General features: G+C 43.6%; 1 protein-coding gene across 6 annotated transcripts in view; it reads right to left on the bottom strand.

The window, feature by feature from the left end:
• The window catches only part of AKAP13 (A-kinase anchoring protein 13), a 319,519-nt gene that overhangs the window by 210,248 nt on the left and 82,343 nt on the right, over positions 1-26,928 (bottom strand). For all 6 annotated transcript variants that reach the window (XM_040256976.1, XM_040256975.1, XM_040256972.1 and 3 more), the window contains exon 2: positions 18,154-18,197. In XM_040256976.1, coding sequence (XP_040112910.1) covers positions 18,154-18,186 — 33 coding nt within the window. In that variant the 5' untranslated portion in view covers positions 18,187-18,197. The remainder of the gene's footprint in view (positions 1-18,153; positions 18,198-26,928) is intronic.

The raw sequence follows: 26,928 nt of genomic DNA on the forward strand, positions 1-26,928 counted from the left end.
TGGCGTGCTGCAGTCTAGGAAGCTGCAAAGAGTTGGACACGACTGAGCAACTGAACAACAACAAATGTTAGAAAATACTGTAACCATTTTATTTGACATTTGAGGTTAGTTTTTATTTCAACCAGGCTAATCTTTTCCCAGATGAAGATACAGGTCAGTGAAATCCCTATAACCTGCTTTCATTTTTGATCATATGTCTATATTCCAGCCAAAAGGCATTCCCCTTCCCAAAGTTAACATTAAACTATTAAATACTATTACTAATTATGGTAAAAATTCATATTGTCTTCCAGCTTCATAATTTTGCAACATTAAGATATACATAAATACTTAAAAAGATTTCCAAGCACCACCAACATGGTCCGTTAAAATAAAACCAGTAGATGGCGCTCAATTTGTCTGCAGAGTGCTCCGTATGGAGGTTTCAGGGACTACTCTCTCTGAACAAGGAAGAATCTTGAAACTTCAGCTGGAAAAGGAATCAAAATTACAAAAAGTTTGGAAATCATTTAATGTATGGACCCCGTAATGGAAAGTGTTCCTTAAAAATAAGTTTTTTACAATTCTAAGAGGATGAGCTTTCTGTTTCAATGTACAGCCCTGCCTCTCAGTCTATTCCTGTTAATAAGCAAAGCTAATTGGTCGAAGGGTGTTGGCTGGCGGCTTTAAAAAAACAGCCTCACCCTCTCACAAATGTTTCACAACTCTCTGGAACTGCTCGAGTAATTGGGTCAACACTTAAAGAGACAGTCCCCCTATGCTAACAGGACCAGGTGTTTGGTTAAAATGCAGACACCTTGAAGACTTTTTAAAATTAATTCTCGACAGAACATTTCTCTCTTCCTTCTCTGTCCTCCTGGGAAGCAGAGGATGGAAGTGGCGCATTCTATCATTAAAATCCAGCAACTGGACTTGTGTTCTGCCCACCCCCCACACTTATCTGTGTAGCTTCCTTGGCTATTCCTTGCTCGAGTCTCTTTTTTTCCTCTAAAGGCATCTATGAAACTGGGTCTCCGGGCTTCCAGACTCACCCTCCAAACAATATGAGGCAACAGGACAAATCTCCAAAATAACAATCTGGTCAAGTTACGCTCCTGAGACTCATGGACGACCAACACGATGACGTCCTAACTCACGAGTGTGTCCCTTCAGCTTGCAGGAAACGAGGTTCCCCTCAACACGGCCCTTGCTCCCCAGCCGCCTCTGCCTCCCAGAGCCCCTCCCGCTCTTGGTGGTGGTTTGGTTGCTCAGTCGTGTCCAACTCTCATGGTCTTATGGACTGGAGCCCCCTAGGCTCCTCTGTTCATGGGATTCTCTGGGTGAGAACACTGGGATGGGATGCCATGCCCTTCTTCTCTCCCCAGGGATTGAACCCAGGTCTCCTGAATTGCAGGTGGATTCTTCACCAACTGAGCCACCAGGGAGGCACCACACAAACACTGCAAGCACACAACACACAGACAGGACACACCAGAGGCTGAAGCCTGACTCGTATTATGTGTGTCTCACCACCTGGGCACACAGCTCCCTTCACCTGTCATGTCTTCCTCTCACTTGACCAGCGATGCCCAGGAGGGGAGGGCATGAAACCAGCCCCGCCTTTCTTTTCTGAGGAGCCATCTGGTCTCCTTCCTCGGGTGAAAGGCCTGCTTGCTGATCTCAGACACTGTGTCTGCCTCCTGGAATGGAGGCCAAGGCCTCCAGTTCCTTTCCTGTCTGTGCAACGGGCAATGAATCCATGGGGGGACCCAGTGGGTCCAGGGCACCTGCTCAGATCTCACTCCCAGCCCACTCAATCCCGACACTTTGTCGGCAAAGTAACGTCTCTGCTTTTTAATATGCTGTCTAGGTTTGTCATTGGGAAGATCCCTGGAGAAGGGAACAGCTGCCAACTCCAGTACTCTGGCCTGGAGAATTCCATGGACAGAAGAGCCTGGCAGGCTACAGTCCATGGGGTCGCAAAGAGTCAGACACGGCTGAGCGACTTTCACTTTCAACCACAGGTGAAACCATTGGAAAAACCATAGCCTTAACTAGACAGACCTTTGTTGGCAAAGTAACGTCTCTGCTTTTCAATATGCTATCTAGGTTGGTCATAACTTTCCTTTCAAGGAGTAAGTGTCTTTTAATTTCATGGCTGCAATCACCATCTACAGTGATTTTGGAGCCCCTCAAAATAAAGTCTGACACTGTTTCCACTGTTTCCCCATCTATTTCCCATGAAGTGATGGGACCAGATGCCATGATCTTCGTTTTCTGAATGTTGAGCTTTAAGCCAACTTTTTCACTCTCCTCTTTCACTTTCATCAAGAGGCTTTTTAGTTCCTCTTCACTCTCTGCCATCAGGGTGGTGTCATCTGCATATCTGAGGTTATTGATATTTCTCCCGGCAATCTTGATTCCAGCTTGTGCTTCTTCCAGTCCAGCGTTTCTCATGATGTACTCTGCATAGAAGTTAAATAAGCAGGGTGACAATATACAGCCTTGACGTACTCCTTTTCCTATTGGGAACCAGTCTGTTGTTCCATGTCCAGTTCTAACTGTTGCTTCCTAACCTGCATATAGGTTTCTCAAGAGGCAGGTCAGGTGGCCTGGTATTCCCATCTCTTTCAGAATTTTCCACAGTTTCTTGTGATCCACACAGTCAAAGGCTTTGGCATAGTCAATAAAGCAGAAATAGATGTTTTTCTGGAACTCTCTTGCTTTTTCGATGATCCAGCGGATGTTGGCAATTTGATCTCTGGTTCCTCTGCCTTTTCTAAAACCAGCTTGAACATCTGGAAGTTCATGGTTCATGTATTACTGAAGCCTGGCTTGGAGAATTTTGAGCATGACTTTACTGGCGTGTGAGATGAGTGCAATTGTGCTGTAGTTTGAGCATTCTTTGGCATTGCCTTTCTCAATATATGATTCACAATTTTTAAAGGTTATACTCCATTTACAGTTATGATAAAATGTTGGCTATATTCCATGTTGTACAATATATCCTTATAACCTATTTTATACTTAATAGTTTGTACTAAAACTTTAAAATATAAATCTTTCCCCATCTGTAAAAGAAAACAATTCCTCCTAATTCACAGGCTTGTCAAACTAATAAAATGAGATTAGTATAGAAAGACTAAAACACAGAAATCCAAGTAAACAGACCATATACAACACAGAAGTATTAAACTATTTAGACTGAAATGCAGTTTTTCATTGAGTATCATTCCCAAGTTTTCTTAAAGACCCTATCTCAGAAGTCAAAGTGACACAGTGTCACTGGTTCCAGGTAACAAAGCCCCCTGGGTCACTTCATCGGAGTGGTCTACCCTTGGGGATCTTAAATATTTCCACTCCCCCACCCCAAGTCTCACCTTTGACTAATCAGACATTACCGTCCATGAATACAGCGAAGCTCTTTCTAGAAGAGTTTTGTGTGTGTGGCCACACGTGCACATGGTTGTGTCTCTTTGCGACCCCATGGACCACAGCCTGCCAGGCTCCTCTGTCCACGGGATTCTCCAGGCAAGTAGGGTGGGCTGCCATGCCCTCCCCTCCAGGGGACCGTCCGGATCCAGGGATCAACCCTGAGTCCCCTGCGCCTCCTGCACTGCAGATGGATTCTTTACCACTGCACCACCTGGAAAGCCCTGAACAGCTTTAACTCTATTTAATCAAAAACACTGAGAACCTATATGTGCAAGGTACTGTGATGGAAGCTGAAGTGAGAGTAACAAAATCAATTCAAGTATAAAGTTTCTGTCCAATTTAATCCGCAGGAAAGGGGCCTTTAAGACCATCCTTTTTGTTTACTGGTTCATGCTTAAACACTGGGGTGCAACAGAATCATCTGGAGGGCTTATTTCAAAGTGACTTGCAGGGTAATGTGCAAGTCAGTTTATGTATGAAACACTTCAGAAGGCTGTGGAATCAATGACCACCACACCCAAATAACTGGAATTGTTTACAAACAATCTACAGTCTGAGATTTTTATCAGTGAACTTATACGAACAGGGTTTCCCTGGTGGCTCGGCTGGTAAAGAATCTGCCTGCAACGCGGGAGACCTGGGTTCAATCCCTGGGTTAGGAAGATCCACTGGAGAAGGGAAGGCCTACCCATTCCAGTGTTCTGGCCTGGAGAATTCCATGGACTGTATAGTCCACAGGGTCGCAAAGAGTCAGACATGACTGAGTGACTTTCACTTACATGAAAACTATCATTAAACTTTTCTTTTTAATGTGGACTTCCCTGATGGTTCAGAGGTTAGGACTATGGGGCTGCAAAGAGGGGGTGCTTCTGCTGCAGGGGGTGAGGATTTGATCCCTGGTCGGGGAACCAAGATTCCACAAGCCTCTCACATGGGTGGGGGTGGTGGGGGCGGGTGCCGAAGCCACACACACACATGGTTTGCAGGGCTCCACCCCAAGCATTCTGACCCGGTAGGTCTGGATGGGGCCTGAAGATCCGCATGGCTAATAAGCTCCTAGTGATGCTCATGCTGGTGGGACCACACTTTGAGAACCAGTGCTCTAGAACAATTCAACTGCAAGTCAGTCTGGGAAACCCCCTGAGTAAACAATGTTTACAAGATCTCCAGCTTACATTTGAAGAAGCGACGGCCAAGGGGAAGCCAGTACTGACGCCAACCTCTAAATGTAGAATGTGATACAAGCATCAGGCTTCGAGTTCCCAGGTTAAGAGAGGGTGGCAGCAATTTAAGGGACTGGGAGTGAGACCATTCTTATAACACGGGCCTCAGGCAGGTGAAGAGATATCGTACGTAAGTCACCTTACATGAAAGGTACTCAGTAAGTGTTGTTCTCCTCTTTCTAAGCAAACAAAGGAAAGAGCTACCAACCCAAGTGCTTGTGCAGAGATGCAAGAGGAAGCCACACAGTTATGTTCATATGCTTTTGTGTTATGCAAAATAAAGGAGATGGGTGTCTTTAAAAACTACCTATGTATTTAAGGTTCCATCCATCATGGCACCCCCCTCGCTCTGGCTCTACATTATCCCTCTTCCTCTTTTAGGAAAATCCTTGGTGGTCATATCTGTGGCTCTTTGATGCTTTCCGCCACTCTGTCAGACAAAGTCCACTTGCTCTCTGGAACTGCTTTCCCGTCCTCCGTGCACCCCGCACGCTCCAACGGTGACCAGGCCCTCACAGTCCTCCTCTGCTCTCTCTACGCCACTCCTCCATGTCCTCTGGGCACTGCTTCCACCGTGCAACCCCCTGCCTAGTTGGAAGACCTCCAGTTGTTCCCTATCCTGCTTGTAAAATGCCATACTCCCTCTATCAGTGCTGGCCAAGAGAATTTTCTGCACTGATGGAAATATTCTATCTGAGATGTCCAACATGGCGGCCGCCAGCCAGCATGGCAGCTAAGCTCTCTACAGTGGAGGAAGTGATTTTTTAAATTTTCTTTTATTAATTTCCATGGCTCCATGGGGCCAGTGGCTACCCTAATGAACAGAGCAGATCTATGCAATCTCCTCTCCACGTACCATGGGAACTGTCCTCTCCAGTCCAGCCAGGCCCCTCACCACCCCGGACAATACCATGTCCGCACCTTCACAGACTCTATTCCCCTCTCTCATACTGCTCTTTCCTTCCTCCAGAGCCACATCTGTCCAGGCTAACGGAACCCCATTTTTCCTGAAGGCCTTCCTATCATTTCTGTCAACATCTCATCCCTTTTCTTGCCATGAACCATCACTGCCTGTGTAACAAATCCAGCATCTGAACCAATATTACCTATGCTGTCATTTAACTCCTCACGCATGTGAGCTCCTGTGAAAGAATCTATTCCTCGAAGACCAGGTCTTCCATTCACTTAGCAAGTTCTTTACAAATACTTGATGAGTGAGCTAAGGACATAGAGCATTACAACTTGGTCTTTGGAAAGCAAGACTTCTCTTCACTGGAACCAAATGGAAAAGTTAATTCTATTGCCCTGTCCCCACCACCATTCCCCTCCCCAAATATCCAGATGCTTGGGAAACATCAAGTTAGTGTAAAAGCATCCTGCAGAGAGACCCTGAGAAGGCTTTTGGCCTTTATGTATCTCCACCTGCTCGGAAAATGCCAAGGAAAAAGAAGAAAACGCTATCTGCAAATGCAAAACCTGTAACCTTCAAAGCAAGTTGCTGCAGGTGGGCTAACAAGCCCAACAGAAGGAAGCTGAAGCTCTTGCTCTGTAAAGTCATCAAAAGCTAAATTGAGGAACACTTGACTTCCTTATTTCTTCTGGCACTAGTGACAATGTTGTCATTATTTAAAACACAGTACTCAGATCTGGCTGGAAAGAGCCTCCAGTCTACAAAACACTGCAGCTGACCCATCCGACATGTATTGTTGAGGCAAAGACAGGTAATTAATTTAAGAGATCAAAAGCTGATAAAGCTCTCTTTGTAGGAGCAACACATAACAACAGCCAAGCAAGAGGGACAGCCTTGTTAGTTCAACTCCTGCTAGGGAAACACATTTACCAGAAAGAGATAAAATGTTGCCCTACCAAGTAGGTCCTCTTCCCTCCAAAGAGCAACAGAAGACTTTAAAGTTGGAGGCAACCTACAGTAAAGATTCCGCCTGCAAACCGTGAGAACTTGGTGTGATTCCTGGATCAGGAAAATCCCCTGGAGAAGGGAATGGCTACTCACTCCAGTATTCTTGCATGGAGAATCCCCACAGAGAGAGGAGCCTGGTGGCCTACAGTCCATGGGGTCACATAGAGTCGGACACCACTGAGTAACTAACACTTTTACTTTCCTCAACTGTCATTATGTATGCCAACTATACTTATGCAGAAACAAACTTTTAATACTTCATGTTAAATCCCCTTCTTTCGCAGCATGACATCTCCACATGGACTCTCATCTTCTGGCACTGAGGTCAGTTCTGATTAACACACACAGTTGCTGTTGTTCAGTCACTAAGTTGTGTCCAACTCTGCAACTCCATCGACAGCAGCACGCCAGGCCTCCCGGTCCTTCACCATCTCCCAGAGTTTGCTCAGTCTCACATCCATGAGTGGGTGATGCCATCCAGCCGTCCTGTCTTCTGTCGCCCCCTTCTTCCTGCCCTTGGTCTTTCACAGCATCAGGGTCTTTTCCAAGAGTCTCAAGCAATACCTGTATCCTAACCTACCCACCCCTTACTTGACAGAACAGAGAGCGACATCATCTAAAAATGTGGTCCCTACTCTAACAGAAATAGTTATAATCACTGGATATTGTTTTGTTTTGTAAGTTTTAAATGGAGAAAGGAATCCAGTGCCAAAGATACGTCAGGATGCTTTTCCTCCTCCCAGAAACAGTTACAGGCAAAAACATTCAGTGCTACGGAAAAAGAGAAATGCAAAAGGGCATAATAAACCAGATCTGTTGGGGTTCTGAACATCTATTTTGTAATTAGAAGAGCTCTTCCCCTTGAAAATCTAATAAATGTGGGTTTCATTCCAGTCATAAGGCAGGTAACGATAAGTATTCCATACATAACCTGTATTTCACATCTATCTCTCTGCTTTTAAAGGAGTACATAGTTTTGGGATGGGAACTTTTGGTTTTCCTGAGGGAGACCTTGAGATGGGTTCACCTGACCACAAATCTTGGGGAAACCAGCAAGTTTATAACTGAAGGATCTGAAAAATGAACCCCAAGTTTTTCCTCTTTAAATGTGTTCTTACGGCGATTCTAGTTAGCGGATCATCAAGCATCCAAGATAAACCTTCTGAGTCAGTCAGTGTCAGAGCCAAACCATCCATTCTGGGGTTTCATTAATCATCAAGTGCTCAATGCCCACTGGAACACTTCGGCAACCAGTAAGGACATTATTCTAACACAGAAAAGCAGAAGGGGGGTGGGGAAAAAACCTGCAGGAGCTGTGCTTTACACAGAAATGCCTCAGTCATTATTCAAGAGCCTTGGCTACCTCTTCCTTTCACAGGCCCAGGGCTAAAGAGCCACCCCCATCTTCCTGCAGAAGATCTAGGGATAAAGGTAAGTATCTGCCCGAGTTATTCAGCAGAATGGTTATTAATGACTTCTCTACACTCAAGTGTTACAACCCACATTTTTTTTTACTCATGGCTCAGACAGTTAAAAAATCTGCCTGCAATGCTGGAAATCTGGATTCAATCCGTGGATTGGGAAGATCCCCTGGAGAAGGAAATGGCTACCCACTACAATATTCTTGCCTGGCAGGCTATATAGTCCATGAGGTCACAAGAGTCGGACACAACTTGAGCGACCAACACTACTCTGAAAGAGAGCTCAATGCTATCTTTTCAAATATGTCTCTCTCCTTCCGCTATTCCCATCGTTCCCTTTTTTTCTCTTACAGAGCCCATGTATTCCCAGACTCCTACCACAGGGGCTCAGTGCGTGTACTCCGAACCCTAAATTCCAACCTCCGCCTCTGGCATGCTGGCTGGGCTAGTGACCTGCAGATCCTGCTACCTGACCAGAGCCATCACAACCTCCATGAAACATGGGGCAAATCCGTCAGTCTCGCAGTAGCTCAGTTTCTTCACTCTTCCAGCGGAGTGAGGTCAACCACCCCGAAAATACAATGATTCCCCTGACTCATCTCACTGTTCTGCAGTCCTGACCTTAGTCATAAAGTTCATTCCCACACGGGGCACCACCCATGTGGCCGTCACTTGGGGGCATCATCACGGCTTTTTCTCCAGAAAAGTAAAGTCAGAGCAGGGAAAGGAAGTGACTTTCTCTGGAATCCAGTTCTGCTTATTCTTGACCCCTACTGTCTCCTTGTGCCCCAGAAAGGACAGAGTGTGAGGTATGCTATCAGAACAGAAGAAAAACCCTTCAGGGCTGGTCTGCCCAGATTTCTTCTAGAACAAGCCTGGGGGCCTTAGATAAGAGGCATTTAAAGAGACCCTTTCCTCCTCCTCCTTCCCTCCTTCCGAAGTTTTAAATCTTGCTTCCTTTTCAGCTGTTGGTCTGGGGGAGGATTTATTTATTGTTGTTCTTGTCCAGTTGCTAGGTTGCTAGGTGCTTAATGTGTAGGGGTGGAGGTGGCGGCAGGACCTATTTTATTTGTTTTATAAATACCAACTTTTGTCTCATATGCCTGGCTTTTGCTTTTATCATCTGATAGCGTCCCTCACACCCTATTCTTTCTGGGTTAAGTATGTGCTTTTATCTTGACAGTGAAAAGGGCTCTACAGCCAAAGGGTACATATACTATGCTTATGAAAACTATCTGCTGTGTGTTGTTTACTGTAAAAAGTGGCTTAAGTCCCATAAGGACTAAAGATAGTGATTCAGGACTCTATGTCTACCTTTTCAACTGGCTGAAGGAATGAGTAGGTTATTTATCCACAGAATACATATCTAGAAGAAAATCAAACATTCTTTGCTACACTTCCCAAGGATGCTGTACACATCCCCTTACAGCTGTAAGAAGTTAGAGGTGCACAATAAAGACATTGTTTTCACATTTATTTCCTTGTGAGCAATACTCTTAATCGCAAAGATGACAGCACTGTCGATTCAGGACTCATACAGGGTAAATCTAATGATGAAACCTGGAAACAAGTAAGCATCTTTATTTTACTTTTTAATGAGCAACTGTGAAAAGGCAATTGTTCTGTCAAAAAGAAGCGAAGTTGACTTGAATTTATGTAGTATTCCTGACCAAATCCAGAAAAAATTCAGCAAAATAAGTAGCTAATTGGCCAAATTCTCTTCCAAAATGTCGGCACCAGGAAAGACAAACAAAAGAACTGTACTCAGTTAAGAGACTGTAAATAAATACAGTGTGTAATCCCGGATTAAACCCTGAATTGGGGAGAAGTGCTAAGGAGGATGCTTTAAAGGACATTTTGAGATGATCAGAGAAATCTGGATATGGACTTACATAAGAGTATTAGGTAAATGTTATGATACCTGTTTTGTTAATTGTACTGTCATCATGAAAAAGAATGAGTCAGTCTTTAAGATCTATTGATACATGCTGAAATATTTAGGGGGGGAAAGATATGATGCCTGCAACTTTCACACAGTTCAAAAAATATGTAATAAAGAAAATGGTAAGAAAATCACATTTAGGTCACATCTAAATGTTAATAAAAGGTGAGCGGAAGTGAAGCTGCATTCTTGTCATTTTTCTGTAAATGTGCACTTTTTTCAAATAAAACATTAAAAAATTTTTAACGTGAGAAATGAAGATTAAATGTGGGTTACTTGGTTTCAAAAGGACTTTATCCATGCAAGTCTGTGTTAGTCACTCAGTCACGCCTGACTCTGAGACCCCATGGACTGCAACCCACCAGACGCCTCTGTCTTTGGGATTCTCCAGGCAAGAATACTGGAGTGGGTTGCCATGCCTTCCTCCAGGGGTCTCCCCAACCCAGCAGTCGAACCATGTCTCCCACACTGCAGGCAGATTCTTCACCGTCTGGGCCACTGGGGAAGCCTGTTTGTGCAAGTCTCCATCACATGAAGTGTAGCGAGATTTGTCGTGTTTTAGGTAACAATTATGGATAGCAACCTTGCTTAGCAGCTTGGTATACAGAAGAAAGACCAGGGATTTGAGATTTACAATCTCTGGGTAAAGCATATACTAAATGAACCATCTTGGACTCTCATTTCTTCAAGTATTATGAGGGTAAGAATGAAGCTTCCTCCCCCCTCACAAGATTGTGAAAGAAAGAACGTGAAAGTTGCTTAGTCGTTTCCGACCCCGTGGACTATACAGTCTATGGAATTCTGCAGCCCAGGGTACTGGAGTGGGTAGCCTATCCCTTCTCTAGCGGATCTTCCCAACCCAGGAACTGAACTGGGGTCTCCTGCATTGCAGGCGGATTACACAAGGTTGTAATGAGAATCAAATGATATTCTGTGTGCAAATGTGCATTTTAAACCTGGAGGCAGTATACAAATATGAACTCTTTGTTTCTAAGGAGCTGTCATCCAGAAAGGTTATGGGAGATGCAGGTGAGTGCTACGCCAGCTGGTGGAGCAGTCACAGAAAACCAGGGGCTGAAAGAACCACTTGTGAAATCGCATCACACGTCGTTCATGAAGGTTCACAACAGCAGGTTTTTGGAAAGACTTCCTTTTCTCCTCAACAGCAGAAACTTTTGATCCCACTGTCCTAGGACGAATGAGAGTCGGATCTCCTTTAAAACATTCTTCCATTCAAGGATGTTCCATTTACATCAAAACACAGATCTTAAAAATGACCACAGAATACGAAAACTGTTTCTCCTCAAATGGGGAATCCAAAACAATATGCTGCAACTTCCTAAGCAGTCTGCCCAGGGCTCAGCGCTCCGCCTTACGATAAATCCACTGTCCCTGAGAGGCCAGACCTGCCCGTGAGCCAGAGGCTGGGGTTCAGAGGACACTCAGAGGTGGGCTTCAGCTGCGAGAGAAGGCAGGCCTGTGGGAGTCACTCAAGGGTCTGTGAAACCCTTCCAGGTCAGGCTCCCTGAGGCTCCAGTTTCCTCCAGGAGAGGACACACCCTCTCGGCCCAAGCCCAGCCCTGGCTTCAGAGCTCTGCACTTGTCGCCTTGGGCTGGAACACTGGGCCGAAATCCACACACAGCTGGTTCGTACCAGTCACTCAGGTCTAAGTCTAAATGGCCGGTCCACTCTGCCCCCTAGCTAGAGGTACTTCCCAACCCCTTCCCTGAGCACCCCTAAAAGAGCCCCTACTCAGACACAGCCACATCACATCTTGTTTTATTTTCATGAAACTGTTCTTTGGGCATTTTCTTGTTTAAGAGTTATGCCTTCTCCTCGCTATAAGGCAAGCAGCACAGGAGCCTTCCACTTTGTTCATGGCTAAATTCCCAGCCTCCAAAAAGGGGTCCGCACAAAGCAGGCATCTAAGAACTCCCCAGCTCCAACCTCAAATTCACTCCCAGTACTAACGTGTGACTGAAACTTAAGAAATCCAGGGATAAAAGGCCAAAAGTTCAAATGCAGCCCCGATTTCTGGAACTCCTCTTTCAACTCAACTTCACCTTCTCTTGCTACAGTCCACCATCCTACTTCTAGTCACTCTTTTATCTTTTGTCTCTTCCTAGAGTCACAAGTACCAATTTCTTACAAATGACTCAAACTCAAAACCAACTTTTTCAGCCCACAATCCCAAGCCCACAGCTCCTGCTGTAAATGGAACATCAACATGCCCTCAAACATGCGGAAAGAACAGAGCCATCACCCGCCTCCTTTTCCACATCTGGCAATGGCACAGGCTGCCACTCACATTCAAGTCCTCAAGTCACCAGCATTCTTTCATTTGTAAAGAGTTCAGATCTACTGCTCCTTATCAATATTTCTTGCGCCTGCCATTGCCTCTCCATTTTTACTTCCACTAAACAGTCCAGATGGTAAAGAATTGGCCTGCAATGCAGGAGACCTAGGTTCAATCCCTGGGTCAGGAAGATCCCCTGGAGACCTGGGAATGGCTACTCATTCCAGTATTCTTGCCTGAAAAATTCCATGGACAGAGGGGCCTGGCGGGTTACAGCCCATAGGGTCGCAAAGAGTCGGACATATCTGACCACCTAGCACTTCCACTTTCCAACAATCCAGGCCCTTACCACCTAGAGGGGTGTAACTAAACCTGTCCAAGTTTCTACTACCACCACCCAGTGGTCCCGAAACTGCAATTCTTATAAACATTCATCTGGCAATCATCATTGTTTTTGTAGAAGCTGAGGCAAACACCTGACCTGGTAATGTAACCAGCTGATCTAACACAAAGGGTGTAGTTGTGAAATCAGAGAGCTGACAGGCAAGGAAACCGAGGCACAGCCAGGTTACAGTTCCTGGCACCCAAAGTTTCAGGTTCCGTGTGTTCCACCATTAACAGTCCACAAAAATCACCCATTACAATAGCTTCACTGAAGCATTCGACAGTGCTGCTACCTGTAAAATGTGGGACATTCCTTACATTTTAACTACTGCAGCTTTTTGTGGACTCGTTTTTACGCAAAGCCTGGTTAAGATGTTTATTTGGTATATTTGGAATCCAGCCTATTTTTCTTAACTTTCAGGTAAAAGTTATTCTCAGTGTACATAGTTTTTCCTTATTAACTAGGAGTTTTCTCTCTTCTTTTGATGACATACACCCTAGCACATCTCAAATCATCAAGAAAAATTTCAACACACTCTTTCTATTATTTTGCTTAGTACTTGTCGAGGTGCAGAGAACTGACTTCCTCACCAACGGACTGCCCTGTAACAGTTACGGCAGCTCTCCCATCCCGGGGGTTACACTCACCACACCCCAGTAGAGGCTTGAAACCGTGAACAGTCCTGACTCATATTGGAACATGTTTTTTCCCCTACACACACACACTTGTGATAAAGCTTACAAATTAGGCACAGTAAAGAGGTTAATAACTAACGGCTCAGACAGTAAAGCTTCTGTCTACCATGTGGGAGACCCGGGTTCGATCCCTGAGTTGGGAAGATCCTCTGGAGAAAGAAATGGCAATCCACTCCAGGACTATTGCCTGGAAAATCCCATGGATAGAGGAGCTTGGTAAGCTATAGTCCATGGGGTCGCAAAGAGTTGGACATGACTGAGCAACTTCACAGTAACAAAATAGAACAAAATAACAATTCTATACTGAAAAAAAAAAAAATGTGAGGTGAATGTGGTATCTCCCTCCTCCTCTCAGAATCTCTTACTGTACAAATTTAATGCCTTTTCCATCTTAACTAAAGCACTTATCACACTTTGTGCCTGTACCTTTTGCAGTTCGAGGTGCGAAAGCAAAAATAGCATGAATTTCTTTTTCCTTCCTCACAATTTCATGGCTAGAAGATTCATTCTTATCATAGATCTTAGCAACCTCAGCATATGAAAATTTTTTTCCCTTATTAAGTCAAGAACTTTCACCTTTTCACCTCAAGGCTCCTCTTCAGTGTATCTGAATTGCCAGCCTCACTACTCTTATACTCTGGGGCCACTGGTAAGTACAATAAGGGTCACCTGAACACAGCACCAAGATACCACAGATGATCTGATAACCCAGACAGATGCTAAGCGACCAGTGGGCAGGACACACTGGAAAAAGGGATGATTCATATCCCCTACAGGATGAGGTGGGATGGTGCAAGATTCCACCACACCACTCGCAACAGTGGGAAACTTAAAATTTATGAATCATGGGGCTTCCTGGTGGTCCAATGGCTAAGATCCTGTGCTTCCATGCAGGGGGTGGGTTCGATCCCTGGTCAGGAAAGTAAGATCCTGCATGCCTCTTAGTGCAGTCAAAAATAAACATATAAAATACATGCCTTGTTTATTTCTGTAGTTTTCCATGTAATATTACCACCATGGTGACTGCAGGTAACAAACCACAGAAAGTGAAACTGTGATGCTAGATCACTAGAAAAGAAGGGGGCATGACCATACTTTGCTTCACCCAAACAGCGTACACCCCTGAGACCTCCGTAGTTCACTGAAAACGGTCTTCCCAGTAGAGCCTATCCAACTACACTGAACACCTAAGTCATATACAAAAGCACTATGTTAAGTACATTCTTCAGAACTGATTTTTAAGAGCCTTGCTTCCCGAACAGAATGAAGCATTTTTATGCTTCACAAGTTTCACAGTGATTGCTGTGACTAAGTACCCCAAAATACAGATGTAAATCACAATTTACCACCAAGGAGCTGCGTGACCTTATCACATTATCTTCAGAATGCATTTCCTCGTGTCTAAAATGGAGAGGTTGAAGCAGGTATCATCTACAGCCTCTGTTAGCTCTCAACTTCTCAGATTCAATGATGGCAAGACAAGAAAGTTTCTAACTGACCTCTCGGCCTCTGTTCGCTCCTTCTAAATTATCCTGCACACTACTAACTGAGTTTCCCAAACTACCACTGCTTTAGCTTTCTACTGCTGTTACAACAAACCACCACAAACTCAGAGGCTTAAAGCAACACAGGTTTTATTATCTTATACTTCTGAAGGTCAGGGGCCTGAACGACGTTCACTTGGCTAAAACAAAGATGTCTGTGTTCCTCCTAAGGTCCTAAGGAGAAGCTGTCCGCCTGCTTTCCCCAGCTTCGAGAGGCTGCAGTCCTTGGCTCATGGACCCTTTCCCGTTCAAAGCCAGCAGCGTGGCATCTACAAATCTCTGCCTCCCTCTCTCACTTACGAACCTTCGTGATTACCCTGGGCTATCCAGATAATTAAAGGATAAACTCTGGTTTCAAGATCTTTAACTTACTGAAATCTGTGAAGCCCCGTTTGTCATGTGAGATAAACATTCGCAGGTTCTGGGAATTAAGACATGGACACACTTGAACCGTTATTCTTCCTACCACAACTATGCAGTCATATCAGCCCGTAACTAAACTCATTCATCGGCCAAAAGCAGACAAAAACATCAGGAGAAAACTTGCATAGACACAAAAATACTAGCAAACCAGATCTAGCAACACACAAAAAGGATTATACACCATGACCAAATGAGATTAATCCCAGCAAAGAAAGGTTGGTTTAAAATCAATCAACGTAATACAATCATGGAATCAAAGAAAAAACCCACACAATACATCTCAACAGACAGAAGAAAATATTCAACAACAAAATTCAATAGTTTTCATGATAAAAATACTCAAATTAGGAATAGAAGAGAACCTCCTCAACCTGATGAAGTCTCCTATGAAAACTCACAGCTAACATCATATTGTTTACAGTGAAAGACTGGATGCCTTCACTTTAAGATTAGAAACAAGACTGGGATGTCTCCTCTCACTATTTTATTCAACTCTGCGTTGAATTCAAGGTTCTCAGGGCAATTAGGCAAGAAAAAGAAACAAAATAAAAAGACTGGAAAGACAAAAACTATGTCTATTTTCAACAGGGCTTCCCAGGTGGAGCTAGTGGCAAAAACCCTCCTGCCAATGCAGGAGACATAAGAGACGCAGATTCGAACCCTGGGTTGGGAAGATCCCCCGGAGGAGCGCATGGCAACCCACTTCAGTATTCCTGCCTAGAGAATCCCATAGACAGAGGAGCCTGGCAGGCTACGCTCCATAGGGTTGCAAAGCTGGACACAACTGAAGCGACAGCACGCACAGCACATTTGCAGCTGACATGATCTTGGATACAGAAAATCCTAAAGAATCCACTAAAAAAAGTACTAGCTAATAAACAAGTTCAGCAAGATTGTAGATTAAAAGATCAATGCACAAAAATCAACTGTATTTCTACACCAGCAATGAGCAATCTAAAAATGAATTTAAGAAAACAGTATCACTTACAATAGCATCAAAAAGGATATAATACTTGGGAATAAATTCTACAAAAATTTAAGACATGTACACTGGAAACTGTTGAAAGAAGCTTAACCAACGAAGGATGACATAAATGAAAGGAACAGAACTGAGTGTCTAGAAATAATTCCTTACATTTAATAACCAACTGATTCTCAACAAAAGCGCCAAAGAAAAATCAATGGGGAAAAAATAAAGTTGGGTGCTTACACAAAAATCTGCTGTTCACAGCAGCATTAACCTTAACAGCCAAAAAGTAGAAACAGCCTAAGTGCCCATCAACTGAGGATTGGATAAATAACACGTAATAATAATCCATTATTATCTATCAATAAAAAGGAACAAAGTACTTATACTCACTCTGATATACACCTTATATATAAGATGTTAAGTGAAAGAGACCAGTCACAAAAGGCCAAAGACTGCATGATTCCATTTATATGAAAGTCCCAGAATAGGTAAAACCACAAAGACAGAAAGTAGAGAGCAGATGCCGAGGGTTGGAGGAGGGGGAGCTGGTGAGTGGCTGCCAAGGGGCATGGGGTTTCTGTTTAGGGTGCTGAAAAATGCTCTGAAGATGACACAACCGTGAATATACTAAAACCCATGGAATTGTACACTCTAAATGGGTGGATTTTATGGTGTGTGAACTTTATCTCAATTGTTTTCTTACGTCCAAGGTATTCAATTCACATGCAAACCCACTGGTAAACATAATAAATAGTCCCCAAGTGGTCTGGAAGGAATTTAAGAACACAAGATATCGCCTATGAACACGTGTTTTGCTTTGTATGAAGAGCAATCATATGACTGCTCTATGTTAGGAAAGTATATGACTTTTACTAACACAGCATGGTTAAAAAAATAAACACAAAAAAGGAACAGCCAGTTTGAACACCATTAAAAACTCCTCGGTGGCCACGAAATAAACTCCGCACACTTTTGTGCACTTTCACAACTGAGTGTCACCCACCTCTTTAGATCTGACTTGCACCACCACGAACACAAACTCAGCAGGGCCAGACTCTGCCTGCCCACCAAATACCACGCTCACTGCCACCCGACCTTCTGGTCTGTGTCCTCAACAAATTCTGAGCATTTTTCAGCCACTGAAACGATCCTTAACCTTCAGGATTAAGGATCTGACTAAAGTCCTGCCTGAAGTCCTGTGCCATCAAAAAAACTTTTTTCACCTCTCCAGACCACATGGAAAAACAGCAAACCCCGCACCCCCCCACCCCCCAGCCCCTCACAAGCCGAGCTACACCTCTAAGACGGCTGCTCACCAACCAGGCACTTTTCACCACCTCCATTTGGCTAACTCACTCTTACAACAGTTTTGGTGTTTTTTTTTAAACAAACAAAAACACCTAGAATTTACTTTCTTCAGCCTCAATTCATTCATTTATCCATTTCATCTTATAATTTCCTCACTTTCTAAGGCGATGATGGATGGCTTTCACCCAGGTTCTTAAAAGAAAATAGCACTTTTGCCAATGACAGAGCGCCACCTAGTCGTGGCACAGAGTAACTCGAAACAGCAGTAGGAAGCTCGACTCACTACTTTTACAGAAATGAACTGTGGGTTAAAATAAGAAGTTGTAGAATCATTTTGCAAGGCAATGCAACTGCTTTATATGTGCTTCTTATCTACCCGAACAGTCTACTACACAAGGCTTACAGGTGTGATTTGTTCTCCTCTCAGTATCATGTATTATTCATCATTTAACATTCACTAAATCAAATTCAATTTCTGATGTGCATTATGTCAATATATTCATATGTAGATGGTTCAACATTCCTTTCATAATCACAGGAGAAAATTTTTGAGTTTATTATAAAAATTAAACAGCAGAAGTAAGGATAAAATGAAATCTGGTGATTTACTCACATATAATGGAGCTTGCTGTGGATTAAGTTTCATGACCCAGGACACTGGAATAGAAAAGAGAGAAATAAACGAGAATAAAATTAAAAGTTATCATCAAAAATTTAAAACCCACTGGAAAAGTCCTAGATGTCAAGCAAGGTTACATGAGCAAAATCTGGAGTCTGGGGTTACAGATACCCAGCTTTCCTCAGAGACAGAAGTTCAAGGACTGTAGCCCTTGTGGCCCAGATTCAATCTTTACAAGTGGGGAGAAAGATGTTCTGATTGAAAAAGACAAAAGTCTTTGCAGTCATAGAAGATGTTTCAACAACCAACCAATAGGATATTAAAAGCAGTTACCAAAAAAAAAAAAAAAAACAGTGTGTGCACAAGTTACACTTTTATATAATCCCCCAAACTCATAAGATGCTTCCCCAGTTATCACTACGGCACTCAGGGCAGAGGGGAGACCTCGAGACAGCCCTCTTCCTCTCAGAGAACGGGGCTACGGCAGCCTCCATCAACTAGAAGCTTTTGGTCTCCTGAAAATCAGCGGCTGGATTCCTTGTCATTACCCCTCTAAATGAATTCTCACAAAAATCTTAGGAAGAACTTTAGAGAAGACTTATAGCATTATATAATCCGTTTGTGAATATTGAGAATAGCATGTTCTTAAAAGCTCACCTTGGTGATTTGACCAGGATTTCATCTAAGCTAAAATTATCGTAGTCCAGAATTACTTCAGATGGTCAAATCTTTTGTTAAATAAACCAATCTCTGAATAAGCTAATCCCATCTTCATAAGAAGCAGAGAAGAAGACCCAAGTAATTTCATTCTAATAGATTTTGAGTGTCTTGCTCATAATAGTGGACCTGATCAATTACGATCTTAGCAGTATTAAAAAAAAAAAAAAGGTACAGGAACAGCATTCAAGGTGCAAAAAGAAAAAGGTAAAATCCCATACTTGGCAAGATGCCAGACCAGATCACAAAAACTTAACAATCGAAATGCCAACAGCATAAATTAGAAATCAAAGACCAAATTTTAGAATAAAAAGCAATGCCTGAGCAACCACACATAGCTCAAACAACAGAATCCTCTCAGTATTAAAACTTTTTTACAAATCGGCCAATTTAGTCAGGTTGTGAGTCTGAAGATCAAAGGCTCACCCCAAAAACAGTTAACACACACCTCTAGGCAAAAAGATAAATCTATAACCAGACTCCCACACACGATCATCTCCAACCAGCAGCAGGCCATGGGTTGCATTCACTCTGCTGCAAGACATGCCCACAGCCAGGTGGCCCCACAGGGACTGACCACCTCCCCTGCCTGCCCCGTTCGCCCTCTAGTCCACACTCCCGCCCCACCAACACACACACAATAACACACACACACAATAACACACACACACACACACACACACGGCTTAGGGCACTCTTGTACCCTTAGGTGCTAAAATCACCTACAAAAATCCACACTGAAAACCAAACTGAGAAATGGAGCAATAGTCAACTCTTTTAGAAAACCTTTGTTTTTCTAACCAACAGATTCAAAAAGCAAGCATGGATGATTTAAAAAAAACAAACAAACAGGAGAAAAGAAAGACTGAAGATGGAGTACTTTCTCAACGCATTAAATATCCATTTAACTTAAAATTAAGCACCATGCTCACTAGTCTTTTAATCAGCTTTCTAAGTCCTGTTCAGACTTGCCCGGGATAAAAGACTCAAAGAATCTATAAATGCACGAACCAAATCCATTTGCTTTAACTGACTTACGAAGTACTGCTGACCATCCCAACAGAAGAAACATCAGTGGAAACCAAAACAAGAATTAACACCTTGTAACCAGACCTGTAAGGTTTGGAGAAATCTATGGAGACAAACTAGTGACCTACCAGCCTTCTGATGTTTCTTGATTTGCCAGAAGACCTAGAATGACTGTGTGTACGAGGAACACAGACTTCTCTGATGTGCCCGCTGCATCTGGGCGAAAGGTCTCGTGATGCCCTCTGAACTGTCTGGAATCGTGGACTCGCCTAAACTTATTTCAAAGCCAGAACCCATACAAGTTATTCTGATATGAGGATTAAAGAGGGCTGACAAACTGTCTGTCCACCCACACTGGTCAAAGGGACAGTTCATTGTTGTGCTGGCAGCACAGGCTGCTGGAAGAATAAATCTGTCAGAAGTCATCAAGGTAATGACCCTAGAAGCATCGGATTGCTAAATTCAGACGCCTTTAGGCTTCCTCAATGCTGACAACCCGGGGAAGCAAGGACTAACACTTACAGAGCTTTATAGCCAATATCAATAACTTCAGATATGCAGACGACACCACCCTTATGGCAGAAAGTGAAGAGGAACCAAAAAGCCTCTTGATGAAAGTGAAGGTGGAGAGTGAAAAGGTTGGCTTAAAGCTCAACATTCAGAAAACTAAGATCATGGCATCTGGTCCCATCACTTCATGGGAAATAGATGGAGAAACAGTGGAAACAGTGTCAGACTTTGTTTTGGGGGGATTAAAATTCACTGCAGATAGTGATTGCAGTCATGAAATTAAAAGACACTTACTCCTTGGAAGGAAAGTTATGACCAACCTAGATAGCATATTGAAAACCAGAGACATTACTTTGCCAACAAAGGTCTGTCTAGTCAAGGCTATGGTTTTTCCAGTAGTCATGTATGGATGTGAGAGTTGGACTGTGAAGAAAGCTGAGTGCCTCTGAATTGAGGCCTTTGACCTGTGGTGCTGGAGAAGACTCTTGCGAGTCCCTTGGACTGTAAGGAGATCCAACCAGTCCATTCTGAAGGAGATCAGCCCTGGGTGTTCATTGGAAGGACTGATGCTGAAGCTGAAACTCCAGTACTTTGGCCACCTCATGTGAAGAGTTGACTCATTGGAAAAGACTCTGATGCTGGGAGGGATTGGGGGCAGGAGGAGAAGGGGACAACAGAGGATGAGATGGCTGGATGGCATCACCGACTTGATGCACATGAGTTTGGGCGAACTCTGGGAGTTGGTGATGGACAGGGAGGCCTGGTGTGCTGCGATTCATGGGGTCGCAAAGAGTCGGACACGACTGAGCGACTGAACTGAACTGGTAGTCAATATTATTTTTTCATATGCGGACCACTTTTTAAGTTTTTATTGAAATTGTTACAATTTTTCTTCTGTTTCATGTTTTGGTTTTTCGACCACGAGCATGTGGGATTTAAGATCCCTGACCAAAAATCGAACCCACAACACCCCTGCGATGGAAGGCGAAGTCTTAACCTCTGGACCGCCAGGGAAGTCCCTCCAACACCATTTTTAATCCCCTTTTTTAAAATACTATTTTCCCCATTTTTTTCCCATCTCACTGGTTGGGGAGAAGGGTGTTTCCTTTAAATGATTAAATTATTTAATATCAACATTAAGAGGTGGATGAACCTAGAATTCAAGCCCAGTCTGATGTCACCAACCGACCTGCCCTGCTTGCCTCTAGCCCTCATTCTACAGACAGTACAGATTCTCCTCGACTTCATTAATTCAACCATCACTGGGCATCTACAGCATGCTGGGCACCCTGCTCAAGGCATTGAGAGTACCAACAGAGCTTATCTGAGGACTAACAGAGAGAAAGCACTGGTGAGTGCTGCAGGAAAGCATCAATAAGAGGCAACAGGCAGTGAGCAGAATACAGTTTCAAATATGGGGCTGAGGGAAGGCCTCCTGGGGTGACTTTTACCCCCACAGTGAAAGAGATTAAGAAAGCAAGTAATACAAATTAACAGATGAAAGACCCTCAAACTGGTCCTAAAACCGAGAACTCAAGAGTTCTGATGCAACCATCAAGCACTTGCTATATACAGTGCATCAACTTATTCCACACATTTAAACAGACCTAGTTCACTTGAGAACTGTGTTCTAAAAAAAGGAGACTACGCGTTACAGGAAGGCAGAGCAAATGCACTTGAAAACCAACCTATACCCGAAGCCCAATTTGGAGACCACTGGAGTCTTTGCTTTGTCTACAGACTTTTTATCAAGAGGAAAACTGAACAAAAGCACCATGTCTATCCAATCATTTCATCAAGGAATTTTAAGAGAAAATCCCAAAATGTTTTCTGTCTCCCGATAACAAACTGGTGAATGACTTCTCAAGCACGTGTGACTGACGCTGCAGGACCAGTAAAGGCTGCGCCCCATTTGAAAGAGACCATGAAGAAAAGGAACTACCAAAATGCAAAGATTTACATGACATGATGGTAGGTGTGTCTACCGACTCTGCCACTCCACAGCAACCTGTTACAGTTCTGGGCAAGTCATAAACTCGGGGGTGTGTGAAATAATAGTAGTAACAATTGCAGTAAGTGTATTTATTCTTCCCACATTTTGCGTTTTATTTCAAAATGCTCCAAGAAAAACCAAACAGTTTGCTGCTGTATAAATGGAACATGTTCACTTTATGTCAAAACAGGCTCCTCCAATTTTAACGCAGCTGTGTCAATTATGTAAGTCTACACATCCTGCTGGAACACCCACATGCAAGAAGCCTCAGGGTGGACATCGAGGCCGCTTCCGTGCCACCTCACCATGTGCGTGCTCTGTCATGCCCAACTCCTTGCGACCCTGTGGGCTGCAGCCTCCCAGGCTCCTCTGTCCATGGGATTCTCCAGGCAAGAGTACAGGAGTGGGGTTGCTGTGCCCTCCTCCAGGGGATCTTCCCAACCCCGGGATTGAACTCAGGTCTCCCACACTGCCCACATTGCAGGCAGGCAGTTTTATTCCTAGTTTCTTATGGAATCTCCACACTGTTCTCCATAATGGCTGTAATCAATTGACATTCCCACCAACAGCGCAAAAGGGTTCCCTTTTCTCCAAACCCTCTCCAGCATTTATTATTTGTAGATTTTTTGATGAGGGGCTTTCTGACAGGTGTGAGGTGATACCTCATTGTAACTTTGATTTGCATTCGTCTAATAATGAGCAGCCTTGGACTGCAAGGAGATCTAACCAGTCAATGCTAAAGGAAGTCAGTCCTGAATATTCATTGGAAGGGCTGATGCTGAAGCTGAAACTCCAATACTCAGGCCACCTGATACAAAGAACTGATTCATTGGAAAAGACCCCAATGCTGGGAAAGACTGAAGTTGGGAGGAGAAGGGGACAACAGAGGTTGAGATGGTTGGATGGCATCACTGACACGATGGACAAGAGTTTGGGTAGGCTCCAGGAGTTGGAGATGGACAGGGAGGGCTGGCGTGCTACAGTCCATGGGGTCACAGAGAGTCGGACACAACTGAGCGACTGAACTGAATAATGAGCAACCTTGAGCATCTTTTCATGTATTATTGGCCATCTATTTGGAGAAATATCTGCTTAGGTCTTCTGCCCATTTTTTGACTGGGCTATTAGTTTTTCTGCTGTTGAACTGCATAAGCTGCTTATATATATTCCAGAGATTAACCCTTTGTCAATTGTTTCATTTGCAATTATTTTCTCCCATTTTGATGGTGTAGCTCAAATCAGGTGCTCTGTGACTATCTAGAGGAGTGGGAGGGAGGTTCAAGAGGGCGGGGACATATGTCTACCTATGGCTGATTCATGCTGATGTACAGCAGAAATCAACACAATGAAAAGCAATTATCCTTCTATTAAAAATATAAAAGGGAGAAAGAGGAAAAAAAGTCTCAGGGTGCTGCTGATTAGAGAAGCAAAGACTGTTGCAACGATCCCTTCCTGTACTTTAACATAAACTAGCATCAGCCTTTTCCTCACAGGGTGCAAAGCACAGACCATCATCAGAATATACCAGCACTGGGCATGCAGCACTGACCAAGTTTAAAGGAGCAAAAGTTCTGGAACTTTTTGCACCTCGCTCTACCTGAAAAATGACGGTGCAGAAACTCAGTCACTATACAGGATCACAATAAGCCTGTCTGACTAGTTTGCGGGATGGACAGGACAGAAAGCACTTCCAACAACCGATGTGCCTGAGCAAACAAATGCAAAATCTTACCAGGTACCCTGCCGCCCCCCACTCCAAAAAATACACACCTAAATAAAAATTGGAATCCTTAATAGGTGTCAGCAAACATTTCTGTAAAAAGTCAAACAGTAAATATTTTATGCTCTGCAGGTCACAGGGTTTCTGCTGCCATATGTATGACTGGGTGTAGCCATATTCCAATAAAACTTTATTTACTAAAAGAGGCAGAAGGCTAGATTCAGCCAGTAGATCACAGAATGCCAACTCCTGGTCAAAAGCTAAAAAAAAAAAAAACCAACAACTCAATAATCCAAAGAAACATTATGTCCTCATTCAACAGTTTTATAGGTCTCAAAAGATATTTTCCATCTTTAAAAAAAAAAAAAGCATGTCTCAATACAGGAAAGGCATAAGTCCCCTGTTACAACGGACCTAGAAAGGAGTAAAAGACCTGTTTTTCCCCCTCAATGTCAAACTGAATAAATCTACCAGCTTTACTAGAGGTCCCTAGAGCTGATAAAAAGCAAAGCAATTAAAACAAGAATGTCTGCACCCATATATCTGTAAACATAAACCAAACTCACTATTCTGCGGTCACAGTCACACTTTACACTAAAGAAGCCTTTAACAGGTGCTCCTGTTAAAGTCAAATGTTCAAGGAGGGGCAGTGGGCAAGTCTCACGTGCCCCCAACACCACAGCAGGTAATTGTACCGAAAGCTCTCTTTTCCTAAGGACCAGCTGTCCACGCCTGACAAACTCGGCATGGTTTTTGTCATTCACAACAGGGAAGCATCTAAATCCATAAAAAAGATGTGCAATCTGCCCCCCTAACCACAACCACCCCAGTCTCATTAAGGGAAGGACAGCTGTTTGGGATGCAGCCAGGCATAAATGGAGTATTTCTACCTGCAGGGTATTTCCATGGAAAAGTGTGCTTCAGATGAATTTCCATGGCCAAGGACCTGGCTACGACTGGGCTAGAATAAATCCTTCAAAACCCACAAACATCTGGGTGGGGGTTAACATGGAAATGACAGTGCATACTCTGGATTCTTGCAGAACGGTCAACATTCAGGTCTTCCTCAAGGAAAACAACAAGATTCAAAAGACTCTCTCCTTCATTCCTAAGGAGTTTGGGCTGCTGGCTATAAACATGTCGTGTACTGGCTGAGGGTAGGAGCCAGGAATTCTGGACAACAGAAAAGGAAGCACAGTAAACGGGTAGATAGGCTTTTCCTGGTGAGGATGTCAAGTTCTCTAAAAAAAAAAAAACCCTACACATACCAAGTATATTTTCTGAATAAGGAACTGAGGAAATCTTATGGAAGCCTTGTAAATGTCCAAGCTCTTCTGTTTAAAGATGCTCACTGATTAACTGAGCAGTGAGCTTTAAGCAGTGATGCTCAAACCTCATGGCACATGAGCATCTGTTGGCGCGTTCTCAGATAATGCCAATTCTTGCCCAGCCCCTCCCTGCCTACTTCCACATCAGAGTCCAGATCAAAAAACCTAACCTTGTGATGTTTTCCTTTGAAATCACAGCCCACACTTTTGGAAACAGTGTTGAGACTCGGATCAGGTGTCTGATTCTCACGGCACAGTGAGCCTTGCTCTAACCCACCCTCTCATGACACAGTGCTTACTACACACCAAGAAAAAAGCAAAGCACTAGTCAGAAGAGAGGCGGGAGGCGAAGGGGGTGCCTAGGAGAGGTTGTCAGGACACAGAGTCTAACAGAGGCCAATACTCACAGGAAATCAAAAGGATACCGCAAACTGAGACAAGAACCTAACGGCCGCACTCATTTGATTTATTCTTATAAATGCTGCTTTACCCAGTAGGCAGAATGACCCAGAATTTATGGCAAACATACACACACAAGCAAAGTAATCATCGTGGAATAAAACAAATCAGAACTTTGTCACAATAGTTTATCAATTAATTAAAATAATTGAGGAAATTAAATTTAATTTTAAAACTCTGATTTTCTTACACTCATCTTAGAACTTGCTCTAAAATTCATATGGGTAAGCACACCATAGTCTTTACTGACTGAGGCCTCATTTTCTTTATATATGTTTATAATATCTGCCTGGCAGGTAAAGACTTAATAATGGTAGATAATCTCATATTACTGAGCCCTTAAAATAGTCCATGGACAGCTAGATGCTGAGCTTTAGGGACAAATGCCATTCACTTGCTAAGTCGTGTCCAACTCTTTCTGACTCCATGGACTGCAGCACGTCAGGCTCCTCTGTCCTCCGCTATCTCCCAAGGTTAGCTCAAATTCATGTCCACTGAGTTAGTGATACTATTTAACCATCTCATCCTCTGCCACCCTCTTTTGCCTTCAATCTTTCCCAGGATCAGGGTCTTTTCCAATGAGTTGGCTCTTCGCATCAGGTGGCCAAAGTATCCGAGCTTCAGCATCAGTCCTTTCAATGAATAAAGTGAAAGTTGCTCTGTCATGTCTGACCCTTTGCAAACCCTATGGACATGGAATTCTCCAGGTCAGAATACTGGAGTAGGTAGCCTTTCCTTTCTCCAGGAGGTCTTCCCAATCCAGGGATCTAACCCAGGTCTCCCGCAATGCAGGTGGATTCTTTACCAACTGAGCCACAAGGGAGCCCAAGAATACTGGAGTGGGTAGCTTATCCCTTCTGCAGCGGATCTTTCTGATCCAGAAATTGAACTGGTGTCTCCTGCACTACAGGCAAATTCTTTACCAACTAAGCTATTAGGCAGGGATAATTTCTTTTAGGATTGACTGGTTTGATCTCTTTGCTATCCAAGGGACTCTCAAGAGTCTTCTCCAG

The sequence above is a fragment of the Oryx dammah genome, unplaced genomic scaffold (genome assembly GCF_014754425.2).
Source record: "Oryx dammah isolate SB20612 unplaced genomic scaffold, SCBI_Odam_1.1 HiC_scaffold_16, whole genome shotgun sequence".
Taxonomy (NCBI): Eukaryota; Metazoa; Chordata; class Mammalia; order Artiodactyla; family Bovidae; genus Oryx; species Oryx dammah.